Source organism: Notolepis coatsorum (genome assembly GCF_963971535.1).
Source record: "Notolepis coatsorum genome assembly, chromosome: 13".
NCBI classification, from domain to species: domain Eukaryota; kingdom Metazoa; phylum Chordata; class Actinopteri; order Aulopiformes; family Paralepididae; genus Notolepis; species Notolepis coatsorum.
The window spans coordinates 45,003,540-45,027,613 of record NC_140177.1 but is presented as its reverse complement, the minus strand read 5'-3'; the positions used below and the strand labels follow the sequence as shown (position 1 = coordinate 45,027,613).

Sequence of the window (24,074 nt, the reverse complement as noted above, 5' to 3'; positions counted from 1 at the left end):
GGTGAGCAGAGTTTTCATCTTTATTTCTTTATTTAAAAAGTGAAACCAGGGTGACACTCACATTCCAAAGACGGCTCCGCCAAGGTGGGCTGCATGGTCGAACATCCGCCATCCCATAACGAGTCCTGCTGCATCTATGGCAATAAGAGCTTTCAAAGCCTAAAGAAAGACCAGTACAACATACTCGTGAGTTATATATACTGCACAGTACAAGACAATGAACACCCCTCTATCGTGCATTCATACATGCATACTTACACATTCACTCAAGACATTCTCTTACATTCCCCCTCATTGCCTGCAGTCAAAACAGACATGACAGGGATGTTAATGTTACATGAATACAATATACCATATTTCAATAATGATACATCCAGACTCGCATGTCATATAGACCTGTTCGCCGTTTACAAACATACTGTGTTCGAGCCAATCAGCAATACCAACTGAGTCACGTGACTAAGTTGCCTCGGACCTGCACGAGCTGCTGCGCCAAAAGAAGTACAACGGGGCTCTATGGAGAAACCGTGGCACTCCCCTGACTAAAAGTAGTTTCAAACGAAAACGGCTGGATGTCATTTTGCCAAATCAGCACGGCTGTGAGTGAGTCTTTCACCTTTTACATATCTAGCTTTGGCATGGTTGATTGTTTAGATCGCTAGCATGGCTAACAAATGCAAATATACTGTAGTCTGCCCCGTTGTTCTGATCAGGATTACGTTCCATTCTGCCACGGGTCTGCGCGCGCATATTTGTCATGACGTCGTCGGCGAACAGGTCTATAGATCATCAAGCAATTCACTTGACGCGCGCACATGCGGCTTACGTTTCCTGCAGTGAAGGTGACCATGGGGAGGAACAGGATGCCGAGCTTGGCCTCAGGGACCTTGGCACAGACCGCTGCCAGCACCGCCATCACGGCACCCGACTGGCAAACACAACAGGTAAAAAAAACTGTTTATTTTCTCGTGCAATATTTCCATTTCTATGAAGTTTCTTATTATGGAAACGCCAAACAAAAAAGTTTTGTATCGTATTGTTTTGCACACGAGAGACCGCTTACCGCCCCCAGGGAGGGATGCAGGCGGCGAGTGGCGGTCTTGCTCACGTAGCTGAACATGTTGGAGATCACACCTGAAAATCACCACAGGTTTCAGGTGGAGAGACACGGCAACACACCCCCCCTCCATGACCCTGGTGCTGCTCACTAACCTGGGCCCCGTTCCCCGTACCTGGCTAACTGAGTTAGCCGGATAATTTTCAGCATAGCTTGACTTAAGCCAGACCTTTCTGTTCCCCGAAGTCGGATTTTCTAAATCACCATGGTAACAGATCAGAAAGATTGAACCTGGTCCGGAGCAGGGTTAAGTTCAGTTAGCTGGATGAACCATGGCCACGCCCTCGCAAAGAAATGCCAGCTCGCTTCCTGAAATATTTCTCACAGTCTAGATCCCATTATACCATTCTGAATTATGTTTTTGTGCTTCGTTTTCCTAGAGGGGGCTTTTGAAATGTATAATAGAACTAAATGCTGATAATAAATCATATTCAGCCTATAGATTTACTTTGTCCTAAATAAAATAATGCACGTCATATATGGCGCTCGGAGTCGCGATACACGCTGCATGTGGTTATTTTAATAACGGCGCATTGCAAATGTGAATCCCGCGGGGATATTTTTAATGAATGAAACCTATCGGCCGTTTGGCTCTGATTAGTTTCATATATTCTCCGCTGTAGATTTGCTTAACGGAGCGCCCGGATTGTGTTTCATTCAAGCATAAAATTGAAGTGTCTATGCGTGGATTGTGGTCTTTGTGGATTATGAATTACGAGGAATCTGAGGATTGTTGAATTGTATCATCACTCACACGTTATTGTGATATTGTAACTGGGATTAAAATGTCTGATGAGATGCGCTGTTTGACGGATTTGAGCAATTGAATGAGCCGTTGACGTCACATTAATGCATTTGAGAATAAAGAGATAAAACTTAAAAGAAGATAAAAGAAGAATATTCGAAACACGGGTCTCTTGTCCATTGATGGATACACAATGAATATATCCCGTCTGGCACAGTGGTGCAACGGCTAGTGCTCACTCCTGTCAAGCGGACGACCGAGTTCGAAACCCCGCGTTTCTAATATAATTTTTTTGGAATATAATATTAATGACTATACGCAAAAGTAGCCTAGTTTTAAGTAAAAATATTATAAATCTACATGCATTGAGGATGTCATTCTTTATATAGCTCTCAACGTGCACCAAATTGAAGTATTTACATTGCAAAAAGAAAAAAAAATAGAAGGGGGATTCGAACGCGGGTCGTCCGCGTGAGAGGCATAAGGACCATCCATCACACCACGGTGCCAGACAAATAAAACATCCACCATACATCCATCAATGAATAAGAGAGCCGTATCCTTATTCTAAAAGAGTTGAACTAATTATTTTCGCTAGCAAGATTTCATTTGATTATCCATTCCATAAACCTACTGCCAGCAGGCACGTTTAAAGAAATATAATCTGATTGATTGGGGTAATAATGAGGGACTTAAAATTAGCCTATAGATTATGCATTTAACTTGTCGGCGAGGCTATTGAGCCGTACTGCATTGTACCCATTCTGCAATCTGTTAATAAAGTTTTAAATCAATCAATCAATCAATGCCGTTAGAAAATCAGGATTTCTGCGATCGACACCTGCTGTCTTTTCAGCTGAGGCGGGCGCGCGCAATTATCCTGAGTCTCAAGTCTGGTTCGAATGAACAAGACTGAATCAGCGTTCGAGGAACAGGAAAATCCCGGATTCAAACATCGGGTTAATTGAATCTGGATAATGGGACTCTTGATCGACTTAGTTGAACCAGGTACGGGGAATAGGGCCCTGGTCTCTGTCATTTTAAAAACAGTATTGTATATTGGGGTGGGGGAGGGGGTCATCTTATGAGCTACTCCTATAAAAAGGTACTATGTTTTATGTACTTTATTTTATACTATTTTTTAATTTTAATTTTTTTATGTATGCATGTTGGATATTAATTACTATTTTTCCATTCACAGCTCATCCTCACCCGGTTACTTTCCCTATATTCTAAACGCTACCTCATTAAACAGATCGTCTGACTATAAAGAAAATACATATTTTAGATACTGGTCAGTCATAGCGATGCAACTGCAGAATGCATCAGTGAATAAATAAATCACAATGTTGGGCTCAGTGGTCGACGGTCCCGTCGGCCCAACACTACAGCTTTCCAAGGAAAACATTCCTCCCATCTTATCCTACCACAACACAATAGTCACACACTATCCTACCACAACACAATAGTCACACACTATCCTACCACAACACAATAGAGCCACACACTATCCTACCACAACACAATAGTCACACACTATCCTACCACAACACAATAGTCACACACTATCCTACCACAACACAATAGTCACACACTATCCTACCACAACACAATAGTCACACACTATCCTACCACAACACAATAGTCACACACTATCCTACCACAACACAATAGAGCCACACACTATCCTACCACAACACAATAGTCACACACTATCCTACCACAACACAATAGTCACACACTATCCTACCACAACACAATAGAGCCACACACTATCATTTCACCAGAGTAGAACACCTTTCCTCCACTCCACTTGCCACTCCTTGTACTGTTTATCTTTAAACACTTTTACTTTCACATCATGGTAAAAAAAAGGAAAACCTTCCCTCCCTACACAAGATAATTTCTTGTGATGTTTAAAAAGGAGATTCATGCCGTCCATTGACCATATTCACACGGCGGCCATTTTTTACTTAACCACAAGAACCTCTGGGCATGCATCCTTTCTAGCTAATTTGCCCAAAACCAACACACTAATTTATTGGGACTGGGCATTGGACTGGGAATGTCTAAGAGCTAAGACCAAGGAGAGGATTGAGATGTGTACAGATTCTGACATAAAGCGTCTAAGAGCATTTGGAAAAGCACTATATAAATCTGATGTATTATAAATTATGTATTATTATTATTATTATTATTATTATTATTATTATTATTATTATTATTATTATTATTATTATTATTATTATTATTATTATTATTATAGTGCTTTATCAACTGGACAGTCCTCCCTTGTTCTGTCACGGCAGATAATCGTTCATCCGTCCTACCGGCAGAGAAGTAGACCGCGAGGAACTGCTCCCTCCCCAGGAGAGAGACTATACTGGAGGAGAACGTCCACAGGACATACATGTTGGCCAGCATGTGGATGATGGAGTAATGGCTGAAGGTGGAGAGGACCATCGGAAGGCACCGCGTTTCTGATGGAAGAAAAACAAAAACAAAACAAAAACGGGAGACACGCACAGTGTCAATAATAATAATAAACTTTATTTAGCACCTTTCATACAAGAATTGCAGCCCAAAGTGCTTCATAGCAGTAAAATTGAAATACAATTTGCATAAAATACAGAATAAAAGCAATGCAGAAAAATAAATAATGGTAAAAGCAATGCAGACAATAACAATAGAATATATTATATATATAGTTGATTGATAAGAACCGAGCCGACAATTTAATTGAAACAAATAACCATGAAAGCATGTGTCCTGCAGAGAATTTCTATCAAGCAATGAGGAAGGTTTCTATGAACTGAGAAACAAGGTGGCCAACTTCTCTGTTTGATACCCACACAGTTTAAAACCTGACAGTCTTTCTTCCCTGTTTGATACCCACACAGTTTAAAACCTGCCAGTCTTTCTTCCTGTTTGATACCCACACAGTTTAAAACCTGCCAGTCTTTCTTCCTGTTTGATACCCACACAGTTTTAAACCTGACAGTCTTTCTTCCCTGTTTGATACCCACACAGTTTAAAACCCGACAGTCTTTCTTCCCTGTTTTATACCCACACAGTTTAAAACCTGACAGTTTTTCTTCCCTGTTTGATACCCACACAGTTTAATATCTGACAGTCTTTCTTCCTGTTTGATACCCACACAGTTTAATATCTGACAGTCTTTCTTCCTGTTTGATACCCACACAGTTTAAAACCTGACAGTCTTTCTTCCTGTTTGATACCCACACAGTTTAATATCTGACAGTCTTTCTTCCTGTTTGATACCCACACAGTTTAATATCTGACAGTCTTTCTTCCTGTTTGATACCCACACAGTTTAAAACCTGACAGTTTTTCTTCCCTGTTTGATACCCACACAGTTTAATATCTGACAGTCTTTCTTCCTGTTTGATACCCACACAGTTTAAAACCTGACAGTCTTTCTTCCTGTTTGATACCCACACAGTTTAAAACCTGACAGTCTTTCTCCCTGTTTGATACCCACACAGTTTAAAACCTGACAGTCTTTCTTCCCTGTTTGATACCCACACAGTTTAAAACCTGACAGTCTTTCTTCCCTGTTTGATACCCACACAGTTTAAAACCTGACAGTCTTTCTCCCTGTTTGATACCCACACAGTTTAAAACCTGACAGTCTTTCTTCCCTGTTTGATACCCACACAGTTTAAAACCTGACAGTCTTTCTCCCTGTTTGATACCCACACAGTTTAAAACCTGACAGTCTTTCTTCCCTGTTTGATACCCACACAGTTTAAAACCTGCCAGTCTTTCTTCTTGTCTGATACCCACACAGTTTAAAACCTGCCAGTCTTTCTTCTTGTCTGATAGATGCGAAACACAAGGGTCGAAATTCCATACACGTGAACCGTTACTAGGGGCTGGGTGACTAACTGTAAGTGAGTGAGTGAGTGAGTGAGTGAGTGAGTGAGTGAGTGAGTGAGTGAGTGAGTGAGTGAGTGAGTGAGTGAGTGAGTGAGTGAGTGAGTGAGTGAGTGAGTGAGTGAGTGAGTGAGTGAGTGAGTGAGTGAGTGAGTGAGTGAGTGAGTGAGTGAGTGAGTGAGTGAGTGAGTGAGTGAGTGAGTGAGTGAGTGAGGACGGAGGGCATACTCACTGGAGGCTGGGTTGGAGGTAAAATACTTGATCATGGTCCTTTGCATAGAGGGAATCCGCCAACAGCACAACACTACAGCATTTATGGCTATGATGCCTGTCAGATAGATGGATAGTCAATAGCAAGAAGAGTAAAGAGAAGATATCTCACTCATGCAAGGGTTTTGATAAATTACATCAAATGTGAGCATGCGTGTGTATGACAGATCAGAGAGACATGCTTATCCTTGAGATAAGTTTTCCATTTGACATGTATATGGAACAAACCTTCCTATTTGACCTGCATATGGAACAAACCTTCCTATTTGAGCTGCATATGGAACACATATTTCTATTTTACCTGTATATGGAACAGGTGTGTGTGTGTGTGGGGGGGGGGGGGGGGGGGTAGGTCTTCTAGCTCTAGCTTGTCTTTTGCATTTGCCATACTATGAGGCTATGCTAAATGACAGGTAATCTCTCAGTGGTGTACGTGGGCTGAACAAACAACATCCGGCCCTTTGCGCAAGTTATATTTTGGGAAGGGGGGGACTTGGGAGTTTTTAATTAAGTTCTGCATGCAAAAAAAAGTTCTGCACGTGCATTCCGTTAGTGGTTAAAGTAACGTTACATTCGTTCTGTGCACAGCGCGCACTGAACCGAAGATCCCGCACTGAAACGGTTCGGTATGAATACGTGTACCGTTACACCCCTAATTCATTGACCGCCACGCTTAAGTGCGTGAGAGGGCGCTAGAGCGCCACCGCTTTAATCAATGGGAGGACTGGGAGATTTGCGAGTGCTTGAAATATATCTTAAATTATGGCTATGGGTTTCTGTGTATTGTTATTGTGGTTATTGTGTTGTCTTGTTTTCATGTAAATAATAATAAAAAAAATGTGATCAAAAAAATAATTATGGCTATGGGTCTAATACACTCGGCGATTATCAGTGAGTTGCTTGCAGTCAACATGTACAAAACGGATCGTTTTTTTCATCGGTACATTTCCGTTTTATACCGTTTTGAATACGAGTATAGTTCTGGTGATTTCTAGTAATTCCAGAGAAAGACGCGATAATAGCCCTTTAGTGGAATACACAAAACACGTAATTTTTCGGCTGATTATCGAATCTTCCTGAAATCAACGCTAGATCATCATTATTGTCCTTCCTCGTGCATACATGAAATGGCCCTCGTAGCGCGGCGCCCCCCCCCTCACCTCCTCGGGGTAGAAATACATATCAGATCAACGATCAAATTTATATATAATGTTCTTACCTTGTATCTGATGTAATGCAAAAGAAATAATCCAATTATCTGATTGCCATTTGAAGTACTGGGCGCGGAGGTCTGTGCCACGTTCAACAGCATTGCATATGAGGGGGGGGGGGGGGGCAGCCTCGCAGATGTATCGTTGAAATCAGGTTACCTCACCTGATTATTTACCACACCCGCACGGCTTGGATCATCCCAGAAAAAAAACTATACCATTCCCAGTGGAGTGCAATACCAGCCGGAAGGCGTAGGGGGGCTGTATTTGCCCTTTTGCGAGCTCAGACCCATTCCCAACGATAACATCAGGCTGGATGGATGAAAATTAATGGATATCGCTAATAAAAGAAATAACGACCAAAACCCGACTATACTCGTGATTGGCGCTCAAGCGATGGCGAGTTAACCCGACTATACCTCGTGATTGGCGCTGAATGAGCTAATAATCATATAGTATACTGAACTATCTGAGCTTTAGGGGAGAAATATGTTCGTTCGAGTTTTGAGTGAACTGCCCCTTTAAAGTTAGGGTTATGGAATGCATGTAAATCGATGCAACATCTATGTGTGTGTGTAGGTGTGTGTGTAGGTGTGTGTGTGTGTGTGTGTGTGTGTGTGTGTGTGTGTGTGTGTGTGTGTGTGTGTGTGTGTGTGTGTGTGTGAGTGATGCTGTACCCATGGCGGTCCTCTGTCCCTCAGTGAAGTTACTCCAGTAGTCATCCACCATAGACATCAGTAGGATGAGCTGCTTCTGAAAATCTGTCAACTGGTTCCACCAGTTATGCCAATATGTCATGTCCTGGGACCCCTGAAGGCAGCATATATTTATTAATAATGAATGTGGTTGTATATCAGTTGTAAAACATTCATCTCATCTCAGCCTAACTCTGTTTTTGGAGAGAAGAGGAGAGAGGCACAATCATACTCTCACCTGTGGCAGTTTTTCAGACTCATCCTCCTCCCTTGTTGACTGAACTCGTGACTTCAGCGACTCATACTGCAAGATGGCCGCTGTGCCAAAGGAAAGACCTGTAAACTGACATGGAGTCAGACAACAGCAAACACACCCACCACACACCCAAAGACAGAATGTCATGATGCCATGTTCCAGAGTCGTAGGCGGATAGAACCAGCGCATCTCGGGTTGTGGTTCTGAAATAGGTCTCCAAAGGCTTTCGCACGCAATGAAAAATGTCACAGTTAAGACAAGCTTTCTCAAGGCTTTTGAAAATGTAGGAGAGACGGAGTAGCCGAGATAGGACAGAAAACCCTAAATTGTTCTCAAAACTGTAAATTATTTCTTTCTTTCTCTTCTCTCGATGCGCAACATTCAAAATATAATTACTAATATTTCATATTTTATATGAAGATATAAGGCAGCCATACAAGTAGTTCTTGAGGGCGAACACAACGGTGGTGTCCATTTCAAAACACCCCCACACCATTGCCACTGAAAGGCCCCAAAAGCCACCTTTTTAGCCAAACTCCCGCATTTGGCGGATCGTAATGTCAGAGTCGAGACCCGAGTGTAATCTTCAAGTGCATGGTGATCCGTTTTGGCAAAATTGTCCAATGCGTTCTAATGCAGTGGTTCCCAAAGTCGGGGTCGCGACCCAAAGGTGGGCCGCGAGCAGCCATGGGTGGGCCGCGAGATGATAATTTTTTTTTTTTTAATTTTTTTTTGTCAGGCCACTGAACTTAGAAGCAGGCCAGGACAGTGTCTCTAGTTGTATTCTAAAATTCTATTCTATTGTATTCTAAAATGTGACTATATGGTTTTATATTAACTTAATAAATAAACAAAAACGAAAAATCTACTTATTTCAACGAACATTTCAAACTAAATAACAGATTATGCACATAAAACGCTGAAAACAACCGAAGCAACAATAGTATTTTAATGAGGCTATTATTATTATCATTATTATTTTGTAACAAGTTAGCCCTCTCATAAATAGCACATATAAATGAATAACTAACTTGAACTAACTTAATAGGATTGAAGTGATATTTGGCTTAAAAAATCGGTCGCCTGGCAAAAAAAAAAAAAAAAAAAAAGCCTGACGATGTGCATTGGGCCGCGGCTCTCTGACGCCTTATTTTCTGGGTCCTGGCCTGAAAAGTTTGGGAACCCCTGTTCTAATGAATGAAAGACAAATAAAGGGGAATATGATGTTATGTGTGGGGTCCACCACTGTTTCAATATTGGTTAGGACTGCCAGTCTTTCATTCATTAGAACGCATTGGACAATTTTGCCAAAACGGATCACGTTGTTATTTTAATTAGACATGAAACATGTACCCTATTATTATAATTAGTATATCGTGTGACCAGCCTTTGTTCTATCCCACCTTTCATGTGATGACCGATAGCTAGACAAAGCAATATTCCCGCAGGTTGGTGGTGTGGGGATATTGCTCCGAAAATAGTTGTGATTATGGTTATTACCTACAAGCTAACACCAACAGAATTAACCACATCATCAGAACATCACACCCCTGTGCTGTGATGCTAGGCAGACGCTGGAGCGAACCCACTCTGGCAATTTCACCAGACCTGAACATGGCATAATGCTGCATCAACTTTGACCCCCCCCCCCCAATTTGTTTGTACCTTTCACACAGAACGGCATGGCGGAATAATGAGGTAAGATTCCCAGCTTGAATGGGCAGTGAGAAAGGGGCTTTGGTTTAATTTGTCTTTTTTCTCTCTTTTTCTTTTAGCATTGTCATGTTGCTATCGTATATTTGCAAATGTTTTGTGTGTGTATGTATATAATTCTTGAATTCTTGGCCATGACTAAAGGTGTGCCACAAGGTTCAGTTTTGGGTCCTGTCCTTTTTACAATTTATATGAATGATATTGTTTCTTCTTTGTATGGATGTCATGCCCATTTGTATGCTGATGACACAATTGTGTATTGTATTGCAGACTCTGTACAGTTGGCCATCTACACAGGATGCCCTTGCTAGTCTTAAATTGGTTCTTAATGCTAGTAAGACAACGTTTATGTTGTTTTCAAGAGCCAGGAATATTAACTTGGATGATGTGCAGATATCTACTGTCAATGGCTCTTGTATAGAGAGAGTCACTGAGTATAAATATCTTCGCCTGTGGCTTGACCAGAAATTTACATTTAAGTTCCATGTGGACAACCTTGCCTCTAAACTGCAACAGAAAATTGGTTTCTTGTACAGAAACAGATCCAATTTTCCTCTATTTAGTAGGAAAATAATTGTTGAATCAGTCTTCTTATCAGTTTTGGACTATGGTGATGTAATTTATAGGCATGCTGCGGCATCAACTCTTAAACCTCTGGATTCTGCATATCACTCAGCTCTTAGGTTTATTACTGGTGACAGATATGATACTCACCATTGTGTCCTGTATGATAGGGTGGGTTGGCCTTCTCTTAAAGAAAGGGGCAACAAACACTGGTATTTATTTATTTTTAAAGCCCTTATTGGTAAACAACCTGTTTATATCTCTTCACTGTTAGATTGGAATATTGGAACCTATTCAACTCGATTGAATGACTGGATGGTTCTTAGGGTTCCTCAAGTTTGTTCTGATCTAGGGAAGTCAGCCTTTTCCTTTGATGCCTGTAACTCATGGAATGTCTTCCAACTCTCTCTGAAATTGGAGGTTCTCCCTTCCCTTGGAATGTTTAAAGTTTAAACGTATGATTTCAGACCATTGTGTGACTACCTGTAACTGTTTTAGCTGATATTTTTTAACTATTTGAAACGTTTTTTATTTTTACTCTGGTGTTTAAATTTCTGTGAATAGTGTTTGTATTATTACATTTTGTACAATCGTCGTTTCTGTAAATGAGGGAAACCTCAGAACCTTTTAAATAAAGGTTGAAATGAAAAAAATATATGTGTGTGTCTGTGTATGTGTGTGCATGCATACATACAGTAATGGTGTGTGCACCTGAATAGGTGTTTTGTAGTCTTACAGTACTTTGTATGTATATGATGTCTGTGTTGTCATGGGGGGTATTTTGGATGTTGTATGTATGTGATGTCTGTGTTGTCATGGGGGGTATTTTGGATGTTGTATGTATGTGATGTCTGTGTTGTCATGGGGGGTATTTTGGATGTTGTATGTATGTGATGTCTGTGTTGTCATGGGGGGTATTTTGGATGTTGTATGTATGTGATGTCTGTGTTGTCATGGGGGGTATTTTGGATGTTGTATGTATGTGATGTCTGTGTTGTCATGGGGGGTATTTTGGATGTTGTGTGTATGTGATGTCTGTGTTGTCATGGGGGGTATTTTGGATGTTGTATGTATGTGATGTCTGTGTTGTCATGGGGGGTATTTTGGATGTTGTATGTATGTGATGTCTGTGTTGTCATGGGGGGTATTTTGGATGTTGTATGTATGTGATGTCTGTGTTGTCATGGGGGGTATTTTGGATGTTGTATGTATGTGATGTCTGTGTTGTCATGGGGGGTCCTTTTGGGAACTACTTGCATGGTGCCATTCATTTTGATGCTGCGGATCACATGTTTTTGATATATACATAATAAATAAATTAGTTTAGACGAACAGTTTAGGCAGCCTCGTCACAGAAGGCAAAATATGAACCCCTGTCCTCGGCTAAGAGGTGGAGCAATAGGAGCACCTACCCCCACCGTGAACATCAGAGGTTTGAACAGTGTGGGCCTTGGGACTTTGGGAGGAGCTGGTGGACGAGGTGGAGCGCCGGCTTCAGAAGGCGGAGGGTCTGTTTGCTTGGTGACGTTTCCCTTCTTCGTTTCGGGCCTCTTGGCTTCCCGTCGAAAGCCACATCTCTGCTGATGGCAGGGCTCGAGTCTGAAGAGGAACACAGCAGGTTTGTCACAACTTATACCATCTGATCCACCTACATCAGTTCACACTGAGCAGATGAGCACCGAATTCCATCCATTACTAGAATTTATCAGAGGTCTATAGTGTGCATCCCAAAAGGTCATCTGTGACTGTGATGCCCACAATGGGTCTCATTCCCGAACGGATTTACGACCAAAAATTTCCTCTTAGGCAGATTTCTGCCCATTTAAGACATATTAGGGCTGGTAGCGCGATTCCCCACATTTTCCTGAGATCAGATTTGAGCATGGCTGAGAGCACACTTATGATTGATTGACTAATTGAAAATTGTATTAACTTGACAGACTGTGTTCATATAGTGATTCCTTCATGTTAACGCTACAGGCCTCCTTGGAATTAATTACTTAATCATAATTAAAATAAATATGACAATATTTGTACGATAAGAAATTACGCATTTGATGTCGGAAAAATAGATAATATGGATTCATCTGATCACAGGGCAGCTGGATTAACCATATCTGAACCAGCTATTTTGGACAAATGTATAATTACTTTAATTACTCAGATATCAAACACAATTATGCAATTATTGTGAAATGATTGAAAATAATTATTATTTAATGCCTTCTGTGGAATTTGTATTTCTTATTTGTTACACGTCTGTTTTAATGATTAATTATATACATTTGAAAGAATGCAGGTCAACATGCAATACCGGTATATCCCATTGATTGGTATACAACCTTTGTTTGATATAGCTATAAACCTGCATTCCTTCGAATATATCATTAATCAATTAAACTTATATTGAAATACACTATATAGCCTATATACACCAACACTGAAATGACAGTGGATAAATAAATAAATAAGAACTAAAGCTAATCGCATGGAAATATAGACTGCATTAATATTCCATAACAAGTCTTGTGTGCGCCAGTATGGCCTACGTGTCTAATGAACAGTATAGGCTTAATATATTCTAGTTACTTGTTTCATTAGGATTTAGATACTATATATATGCTCTGCCTCTGCCCTACGTACAGTATAAGTACAGACTGTACCTATACTGTACGTAGGGCAGAGCATATAGTATCTACTAAATCCTAATGCAACAAGTCATTAATGGAATAATAAGCTTATACTGCGTTCATTCATTACGCCGTAGGCTACAGTATACTGCGCGTGTGTGTGTGCGCGCGCTGCGGCAGGTGTACCACAAGCTGTACAGTACTATATATGACAATACATTAATCTAATCTCATTTCGATGGGTCGCGCAAGACTCGCAAGGCACTTCTGCATCCATTTCCACACAGCTGCGTCATTACTTTGCCTTACTTTAATTACTCAGATATTCAAACACAATTATGCAATTATTGTGAAATGATTGAAAATAATAATAATTTAATGCCTTCTGTGGAATTTGTATTTCTGTTTTAATGATTAATTATATACATTTGAAAGAATGCAGGTCAACATGCAATGTATCCCATTGATTGGTATACAATGGGACAGACCTTTGTTTGATTGATTGATTGATTGATTGATTGAAAACTTTATTAACAGATTGCAGAATGGGTACAGTACAGTACAGCTCAATTACATAAGGGGATGCAGACCAGAGAAAGAATTTCGTCTTGTTTACATCAGGGTCCCCCATTTTCAATTCATCATAACATATATGACACGCATGACACAGATAGACAGTACTGCTACATCTATACATTTATGACATACCAGATTTGCAAATACAGTACTGTTTGTGAATTGTGATACAAAAAGAGTCCAGAAAAGAGAGTACATTTGACGTAGAAACTGTTGGAGGAGGTTGGGTAGGAGGGGTGGGTGGGGGATAGACTTACACTGTACAAGCAAAACTGTACATTGGAATATTGACAAAACCATACTTGGTAATTTACTGTACATTGGAGGGGGTTGATATAGCTATAAACCGGCATTCCTTCGAATATATCATTAATCAATTAAACTTATATTGAAATACAATATAGCCTATACACCAACACTGAAATGACAGTGGATAAATAAATAAGAACTAAAGCTAATCGGTGGAAATAGACTGCATTAATATTCCATAACAAGTCTTGTGTGCGCCTACGAATGAACAGTAGCCTATAGGCTTAATTATGGAATAATAAGCCATACTGCGTTCATTCTTTACGCCCGCCGTAGGCTATATATATTATATGTCATTCATTCATTCATATACAGTACTGCGCGCGCGCGTGTGTGTGTGTCTCTGTGTGTGCGTGCGCGCTGCGGCAGGTGTGTACCGCGAGCTGTATATGATGCATCTAGTTTTGATGGGCGCAAGCGTGATTACGAAACCTAGCCGCATTTCTCGGAGACGCTCTCTGATTGGCACTGACTGCAGTGGCGGCTCGCCACTAGGGGCGCAAGGGCGCCGACCCACCTGCTGCCAGCTGCTGTTAAATCACAGAAGAAGAACATAAAACTTTTTAGTTTTTTGTTTTATAGCCCTATAAATAATATAAACATGTTTAAAATGAATACTATTTACTCATTTTAAGTATGTTTGTATTTCCAATGCACAATATAACGTTATTATCTCAAATAAAAAAACTCGTTTTCCTAAGCAGGAAGTGACATCACGTTTTTTAAATTTTTTCGTATTTCTCGGCCCGGGCTAGAAGCGATAGCGCTCTGAGTGCGCGTCACAGTTTGATCGCTGTATCCGTCACAGCCAATCAGTGCATAACGCGTTGTGCATTGAAATATGACTATTATGTTGGAATCCGGGCGCGATTTGAAGCGGTCTAGCCAGTAGCATCAAGAATTTCTGTAGCCGCATTTCACGGAGACGCTCTCTGATTGGCCGACGCCAGTATTTTTTTCCGTAGCAGAATTTCACAGAGACGATCTCTGATTGGCCGAATCCAATTTCTAATGTTCCAATTCTAGCTTATTCCGGCTAGGTTGGTTCCTAGGTTGGTCCTAGGTTGTTTGTCTTAGAGCGTGCAGTGACTGCAAGTTCTTTAGACTGTTAAGCTTAGGCACTCTTTCAAAGTTGGTTAAGGTTAGAGTTTGTCTTAGAGCATGGCGATAGAACGCCAGGTAGTTTGCAGTCTGTTCGAGCGGAAATGGACAAAGGAATGAAGTACTTGTGACTGTTGTGTGGTGCTGCTAACAAGCTAACACTTGGCTAACAAGCTATATGGCGGATGCAGTCTGGACACAGTGGACAGTGGTCTATCAACAGTGGATTATACACTTTATCAAGGCAAGCCCTGGACGTGTCAACTAAACAGTGAGTCTCTCTCTCTGTCTCTCTCTCTCTCTCTCTGGTTAACGTTAACGTTTGTAAATAGTTTTTTTTAGGAGCAGTACTGTTAGGCTACTGCTGGCCATTCATGAAGCGAGACATTGCTGATTGTTTATTTATTTTATAACACAAGACTATGACTACCAACTGCCTAGCCAGCCGTGTATCAATCTTGGATGCAATAATAACGTTACCACACTGACTGTGTCGATGGCTCATTGATTTAACTACTGCAGCTCTCTCGGATTGAAAATACGTGGATTATGGCTTGTTCAATATCGTCTATGTTTGAATGAATGAATGAATGAGAACTTTATTAACAGATTGCAGAATGGGTACAATACAGTACGGCTCAATACACACAATTGTTAAGGGGATGCAGACCAGAGAAAGACGTTTGTCTTGTTTACATCAGGGTTCCAGATTTTCGATTCATATCGATAGTTTAATAGCTAGCCTTGGCTCGTTTAACAATATGCAAAATATGTGTACAGCCCTGTACTCATACTGAAGTTATTCTTGGTATATAATAGGTCTGATTGTGTAACGAATCGATTCCACGTCGCGCTGTGTGTGAGAGAGAGAAGGAGAGAGGGAGAGATCTGCCTGTGCTTGGAGACGGGGCGAGTTTTGTTTCTAACTTTTCTATTTATATATTGTGTTTCAAGTTGTGAATTAGAGTCTAGACTATACTTTATTTGACTGGTTGTGTGTTGTTGTAGTAACAGCTGAGCGACTCGTTCATAAGAGCCGATTCATTGCCGTGAGCGTGAGTCGAATCGCTCACGTCTTGCCATGAGTCTGTTGCGTGGTACTGTAACTGTACATGTTTGCAAAATGTTTGGTATAGCGCCCCTAGTGGCGAAGGACCCACCGGCCGCCACTGACTGACTGACGCTAGGTTTCGTAATCAATCACGCGCAGGCATGCGTTGTTCATGGGACGGGGTAGCACGGTGTGCAAGCTCACTCGCTATTTGCATATCAATAGCTCCGGTCGTCAGGTGTGTTAAATACGTTCTCAGACACATTCACATAACTTGTTGTGAAGACGTGTTACATTCCATTCGTAGAGGCAATTAGGCACTGTCTTTAGTCTGTGCCCAAGCGAGGGGACATTAAATGCGCATTCGCGGGAGCGCGCGCACGCGCCGGGAGCGCGCGTGCACGTGGTGCGTGTCACCCCAGATGATTTCAATAACGCACCACTGATCACGCGGCTCGCAAAGCACTTCCGCCATTCCATTTCAGACAGCTGCGTCACCAGTTGCCTTATAAGGAGCTATGGAGGCGTTGTGTTGTATGCAAATGAGCTGAACGGGAACGCGCTTTAGAGTTTAAGACAGAATGCCATTCTCCAAGCAGATATCAGATAATATAATTTGTGCGACCTTTTCAGCCACTTAAGACATATTACCAGCACGTTCAGGACTCAGAGTGTACTTGTCATAGATTATGTCTCAGTGGTTCCAAGATAAGTCTTCCAGAATATATCTTTGAAAAATGTTCGGGAATGAGACCCATTGATTCTGTCTCAGTCGGTTCAGTCTGTCTTCCAAGAGAACTCTTTGGAACATTTTGGGGAATGAGACCCAATATTATGGTCACATTTCTATATGTATTATACATTTCCTTTTGTAAATTATTGCAAAAGTCTGTTACCACATTGGTTGTAAATAATGCATTCATATAGCGCTTTTATCCAAAGCGCTTTACAATTTGTTCCTCACATTTTACCCATTCACTCACACATTCACACATAGATGGCAGAGGCAAACATGCAAGGTGCAAACCTGCTCATCGTCGGGAGCATTTAGGCCGGGGTTAATCAGTGTCTTGCTCAAGGACACTTCGACACGCTGGAAGCGGTACACGCGCCCGGCGTAACACTAACCACGCCCCCATTTTTGGTAACTCCAAGACCACTTACTGTAGTGCCTCTTGTTTGCCAATTGCCACTCAGTAACTGTCCACTTAGAGAGCATGTAGCCATGGGCGGAGTTTATGGGGGTTCAGGGGGTGCATTGCTTTTTTTTTTTTAAATCAAGATTATTTTTATTTTAATAAAATTATAATAATTGTGAGAAACAAATCTGAATTCTATTATGTTTTGTTTTACAATACATTCATTTTATAGTAGTAATCATGTCACATTATAAGGCGAACCTTCTGTAGTGTGGCAGTGAAAGGGTTAACGGCAACGCACGGCCAGCAGCAGCAGCAGCAGCGCGATACAAAGCCACTTATTCTGAGATGATAATTAATGTATCTGGATAACCAATGCACGAATTTTGTCGAGGCAGGTAGCGTTATTTCGGGAAAATTGATATCTATAGTCTGGTATATTTTTCGTCCACGAAAAATGGAGGCTGTAATAATTATTATTGCTCGAGAGTCTCTATGAATAATAATAATTAGAGCCTAAGTCAGTTAAAAATGATCCCCCGTAGTGCTGTGTGTGTGAGTGTGTGTGTGTGCTGCTGTACTACCTAAATAAAATAAAAAATTAGGGGTTAGGGCATTGTAAAAACGCTAAAATAATAAAATAAAGGTCAAAAAAAATCGCGCGCGGGTATAGTTCGCCAAGCAGTCGCACCCCCTGGCGTCAAGTTCAAACTCCGCCTATGCATGTAGCTTACAGAGTTACCAAGCTTAGGTAGCAGCTTAAGTATTGATCAAAGCAACGAAACGAGGATGGGATAATATGCACTATTCGACAATTACCAGCCGTGAGAGCAACTGTTTGCATGTGTAATAGTACATATTCCCACCTATTCATGTACAATGACAGATGGAATGGTTAGGTAACTCGCTGATAATAACGTCCCAACCATTTAGAAATGTTTGCAACAATGTTGCAATCTCAACACCGTATTGCACGGTTTTCAGCTCACCTGCTACCTCGCGAAATTGTGTTGGTAGTTTGAATGAATTCTGTTTTGGTCCATTTCACAAAACATCCTCTCCACGCCATATTCCATATGACCCAAGAGCTGAGAGATCCGGCCCACAGCAGCGATTCACTACCGGGCAGTAACAAAGATATATTTTCCCATCGAGATGCGCCTCTTGGTGCAGGCTTGAATATCTTGGCCCACCCGCTACGAAGCTGTGTTTTGCTGCCCTCTAGTGGAGTATTGGAATTGTAAACAGTCTGGCTGATGTCCGAGCCGATGAAATAAAGAATTAATGTAAAAGTTGCAAAGAGAGCAGGATGGAGAGGGTGAGCCGGTGTATGTGTGAGAGAGAGAGAGAGAGAGCGAGAGGGAGCTAGATACACTGCAAGCTTTGAGAGCAGCTAAGCTGTATTGATGGAACCAAGCTTTACTATTGGCATCTGGACAAGGTCCACAAGCTTCTCACTGCTTGCCAGTGACTCCAGAATAGGTGAAGGAGGTGGAATTTACATTTCGGCACCTGCACTGCAGTATCTGCAGAATAACTACAGTAGGACTGTTCCCCGAAATGAAACCTGCACTTAATGTGACTTGCTGATATACTGTAACTATAGCTGTATAGGCCATATTCCTTTGAGACCGCTGTGATTGCCTACAATTGGAAACAAATTGATTGATCTATCTATAACATGTACAATGTGTGTGTGTTTGTGTGTATGTGTGTGTGTGTGTGTGTGTGTGTGTGTGTTCGTGCATGTGCGTATGTGCGTGACTAAATAAACAAGAGCTAGGGGACCACTGGGAATGAGTCGACTTTACTGTATATTTATCATCGATAGTTTATTGAATGTTATTCTGTGGTTTCTTTCCTGTGTCTGTGTGCCAGATGGGGGACTCTACTGTATGTGTTTTCTTTTTAACTTAAAAAGAAATGAGCTAAATGCCTTTGCCAGGACGTACAGAGCCCAAGGACACACTGCCAGGTTAGATGATATGGGTCTGGGAGAGAGAGAGAGAGGGAGGGCAGTGAGTGTGACACATGGGAGAGGAGGAGGGGGAGGGATGAAGAGGTATAGGGAGGGCAGGAAGGGGAGGAGGAACAACAGAGATGGGGGTGTGGTTAGGATGGGAAGAGGCAGCTGGGAAAGGACACAGCAGAGCAAAGGAGCAGAGAACAGGACAAAAAGCACAGGAGGAGAGAAGGCGGTCCTAAATATTTGAGCAGCTGCCTCAGTTGTGAACTTAGGTAAAGGCTGTTGGTGGTTTGGATTTGGCTGTTAAACACCCATTAAGAATGCATGGGTACAATAGTCAGCTGAACTCTGCAGACCTGTCACGAAACAACAGTAAACACAACGCAAACACACATGTATACACACACAAGGACGCACGCACACACACACATCTGGCTCCCTGTAGTTGTGACGTCTTTATAGGACTCTGGGTCCCTCTCTAATCAATACGGTGCATTTTCCCCAGCAGAGGTGTCCTCTTTCAGGTCCTCTCATCGATCTGCCGCAAACCGACGCCAACCATGGTTTCACTTCTGTCTGCGTCAGGGGTGCAGAGGAGGAGGGCTTCAGTCACGTGACAGGAAGTGTGTTATGTGTCTGACATTCGGAACAACTTACCTGTGTCACTGAATGTTCACCTGTCCATCTCACTGCAACTCTACATGCCGTCTGACAGAAAGCAAGCGCCGGTGCTCAGTGTCACTCAGTGAGCCGTGTATTTTGGAGCAATGTGGCCTGTTGAGTGTGATTTGGCCTTGAAGCTTCTATTTCAACCTAGAGGCTAGAAAGGTCTTATACTGGCATCCCAGTCTTTTTATACCATCAGAGGAAACTCTAGCTGTTGTCATAGCGTCCCAACAGAACGCTGACCGGGAGCTTTCGAAGACATTGATCAATGAGCCAGTTAGATAATACCTCACTGTGACTGTTTTCTCTACATGCTTGAATTAAGATTTAGAGGCCCATTTTGTATCTTGTCCCTATGCTGACTTGGACGGCCAGTCTCTCTGTGAATTGGAACACTGCCTGGGATATACTGATAGTTCCACATCAGGAAAAGTATGAGCGCACAACATTGCTGTATACTGTAATACTACAAAGGAATACAGTCTTGCAAAGATGACAAATAACAATAACAAAAAGGCTTGTTTCTTAGTAAGACTTCCTTGTATAAATGCAAGTAAAGTTACTAATGGGAAAATGAGTAGGAGCTCTTCCACTTTAATAGGTTTATTCAAAGAGTTCTTGGGGTACTGTTATGTTACCACATGTGCAGTGGTGACCTAAGCCCTCTAAGGGCTCTAAGTGAGAATTGATTTGGGGGGCTCCCCATTCTCCCTCTCACCACTCTGGTTTTTAACCCAACCCAACCCCCAACCAACCCCCCCAAACACACACTCACACAAAACACTCTTCTTTCCCTTATACCATCCGATGGGGCCCTAGAGGGAGGCAGGGGCCCACAGTGCTTGGTTCCCTTGTAGGACAGGTCAGTTCCGCCTGGTATAGGTACTGTATGAGCACATATGTACAAGGTGTGCCTTAGAGCCTAATGCTCTCACAATAGGTCCTTTTCACAGTGATCATTGGGCCTCATTCATGAAGCGATATAAGAACAGATTTCGTTCTTAACTAGCATTTCCTCTTATTTTGTTCGTACCTGGGATTCAGCAATGTTTTCTTATTGTTGCTTTTCTCTCAGGCAAGACCAAATTCTAAGAGTGGTCGAGAGCACTCTTATAAGAAACTCTTACCCAGATGAGAAACATTTAAAAAAAGCCTACCATTCCTAATAATAATAATACATCAGATTTATATAGCGCTCTTCCTAATGCTCAAAGACACTTTACAAAACAAAAAATACAATACAATACAGTTTTAGGAGATACAATAAAAATATTTATTACATGGCGTTTTCACATTCGCCGAAATGCTTGCTTGTGATTGGTCAATAGCGCGCGTCAGAGGTCCGTTATCACACAATAACGGACCTCTGTGGGACAATAATGACCGCTGTGCGCAGCTGTTCGCAATCAAGCCCCAATGACACACTGCCTCAGTGCAGCTCAGCATATGCACAGCTGCACTCAGTCATGCAATCAGACCAGAGACCACAGACCTGCCGGCTGCCGATAATAATAATCACTTTATTTGGGCTGACAGAGCCACAGAACAACTGCGTCTTCATTTGATCTAGTCTTGTCGATGAATTAGGTATATTGTTAGTAAGTTAGCCATGTAATAAGCGGGATAATGTATAGCTATACTCGATCATTGTCGCAAAATAATTGACCTTCACTGACGTTTAAAACACCTCGGTATTTTAAACTCTGTCGGTCAATTATTTTGCGACAATGATCGAGTATAGCTATACATTATCCCTTACATATATAAAAAGGTGAGAGAGGAAGGAGTTCATGGGTTGAAAGTAAACCATTGGTCAATTGCCCCCAAATACCCCCAAATACGACTTTATAAACCCAGAACTTTTCAATAATTATTATTATTATTATAACTTATTGCGTGCGTTCTGCACAGAACAGTTAGATGCTGGCTGCCCTGGCGTACGCATAGAACGCATTATTTACAACATCTCCTCTCCTCTCCTCTCTTCTCTTCTGTGCTCCTACAAGTTCTGAGCGCATTCAGGGTTTTAGCCACAGGGACCTTTCAGAGAGAGATGACAGCTGACAGATCCAGTATTTCCCAACCTACTGCGTGATTGGTTCTTGACAAGCGGCAGTCGTTCAGTATTGACAAAGCTACTTTGCTGGAACGATTTATTTCGCACTATAAGTATAAGTATAAGTCTTTATTTGTCATCAGATTAACACACACACACATGCGATGAGCGACCCACAGGAACACACATGCACTGAGTCGCGAGTCGTGAGACATGTGTGTGTGTGTAATTTTGAGATCAGTCGCAAAAATCGCTTCCTGTTGAATGGATCAGACAGCAATCAGATGCCGAAACTCGGCTGTTTTACACACGCCTCATTTGCCTTATAAGGAGATGGCGGGCGTGTCTGTATGCAAATGAATTGAGCGGGAACGCGCATTTGAATTTAAGAATGAGTGGGATTCATCAAGTTCAAGTTCAAGTTTCTTTAATAGTTGTCATACAGAAGTACAGAATACTTTTATACAAAATGCTTCTTTCTATTACGCTCCAGAGACTGTGCTAGACATAAGATAAATATAAAATAAAATAAAATAGTATAGCATGTAAAAATAGAAGTAAAAATAGAAGTCACGTACGTAGACACAGTGTTCAGTATATACATATGTACAATGTTCGATGCAGAATAGAGTAACTGAGTTACCGTACAATATACAATATACTATGCAATATACTAATATACAATAGTATATAGTGCAAAGCAGAAATGGGATGAGGTACAATTTACAGTAAGGTGTACTGAGGTATGGGTTGTAGTGCAAATCCTTTACCAATAAATATAAAGTGTGTCTAGGTGTTCTAAAGTGTGGAGAGTGGGTGCTGCAGTGTGTTGTTTGTTTAAAGTGAGTGTGTGCGTATGGATGTGTGTGTTGTGTGTGTTGTGTTGTGAGTGCATTTGATGGTTGTTGCATAGTGTTATTGTTCGTTGAGCAACCTGATGGCCTGGGGATAAAAGCTTCTTCTGAGTCTTTCTGTGCTTGCCATGAGACTCCGGTATCGCTTGCCTGACCGCAGCAGTTCAAAGAGGCAGTTGTTTGGGTGGCTGGAGTCCTTAATAATTCTCTTAGCCTTACCCCTGCACCGCTTGTTGTAAATGTCTTGGAGAGTGGGAAGCCCCCCTCCAATTGTGCGTTTGGCTGAACGTGCCACTCTCTGTAGTCTGCTTCGGTCTTGTGCGGTGCTATTCCCAAACCAGGAGGTGATATTGCCAGTCAGGATGCTCTCTATTGTACACGAGTAGAAGTTCTTAAGGATCTTCTGACTGACTTGGAACTTCCTTAGGCGCCTGAGGAAGTAGAGGCGTTGTGGTGCCTTCTTCACAACACTGTCAATGTGTGTGGTCCATGTCAAGTCCTCGGATATGTGGGCTCCAAGGTACTTAAAACTGTTCACTCTCTCAACCGGTGCCCCGTCGATGCTGAGGGGGCTGTAGTCCCTGACCCCCGACCTCCTGAAGTCCACAATCATCTCTTTTGTTTTGCTGACGTTCAGGGAGAGGCAGTTCTCCTGACACCACTGTGACAGATTCTCTACCTCTTCCAGGTTTTGATTGATTGATTGATTGAAAAGTTTATTAACAGATTGCAGAATGGGTACAGTACAGTACATCTCAATACATACAATTGTTAAGGGGATGCAGACCAGAGAAAGACTTTCGTCTTGTTTACATCAGGGTAGGCCCTCTCGTCGTTGGCAGAGATCAGGCCCACCACTACTGTGTCATCAGCAAATTTGATGATTGTGTTGTTGTTCCGCTGTGCCACACAGTCATGTGTGTACAGGGAGTAGAGGAGGGGGCTCAGAACACAGCCCTGGGGGGCCCCTATGTTGAGCGTGATGGATGAGGAGGTGCAGTTGCCTGCTCTTACCACCTGGGGTCTGCCCGTCAGGAAGTCCAAGACCCACTGGCAGAGGTCATAGTTCAAGCCCAGGTCCCTGAGCTTGGCTATGAGTTTGGAGGGGACTATGGTATTGAATGCTGAGCTGTAGTCGATGAACAGCATTCTCACATAGTTCCCCTGCCTCTTGTCCAGGTGTGATGCTGCTGTGTGCAGCACATGGGCTATGGCGTCCTCCGTGGACCTGTTAGGGCGGTATGCAAATTGCAGGGGG

At 42.0% G+C, this 24,074-nt stretch overlaps 1 protein-coding gene across 2 annotated transcripts in view; it reads right to left on the bottom strand.

Annotated features, from left to right (window-relative positions):
• Nucleotides 1-18,370, bottom strand: part of LOC311238919 (presenilin-associated rhomboid-like protein A, mitochondrial) — a 28,198-nt gene extending 9,828 nt beyond the window's left edge. Inside the window, exons 1-10 of one of the 2 annotated variants that reach the window (XR_014620396.1) lie at nt 18,264-18,370; nt 11,881-12,067; nt 8,174-8,278; nt 7,918-8,050; nt 5,992-6,087; nt 4,193-4,342; nt 1,064-1,134; nt 827-928; nt 259-298; nt 62-159 (exon numbers count right to left, since the gene is read on the bottom strand). Coding sequence is in view for 1 of the 2 variants with exons in the window: in XM_084327116.1 (XP_084183242.1) it covers nt 62-159; nt 827-928; nt 1,064-1,134; nt 4,193-4,342; nt 5,992-6,087; nt 7,918-8,050; nt 8,174-8,278; nt 11,881-12,067; nt 18,264-18,343 (1,022 nt within the window). In the remaining variant the exon portion in view is untranslated. The remainder of the gene's footprint in view (nt 1-61; nt 160-258; nt 299-826; nt 929-1,063; nt 1,135-4,192; nt 4,343-5,991; nt 6,088-7,917; nt 8,051-8,173; nt 8,279-11,880; nt 12,068-18,263) is intronic. The other variant, XM_084327116.1, reaches the window with a different exon arrangement.
• Between the last annotated feature and the right edge of the window lie 5,704 nt (nt 18,371-24,074).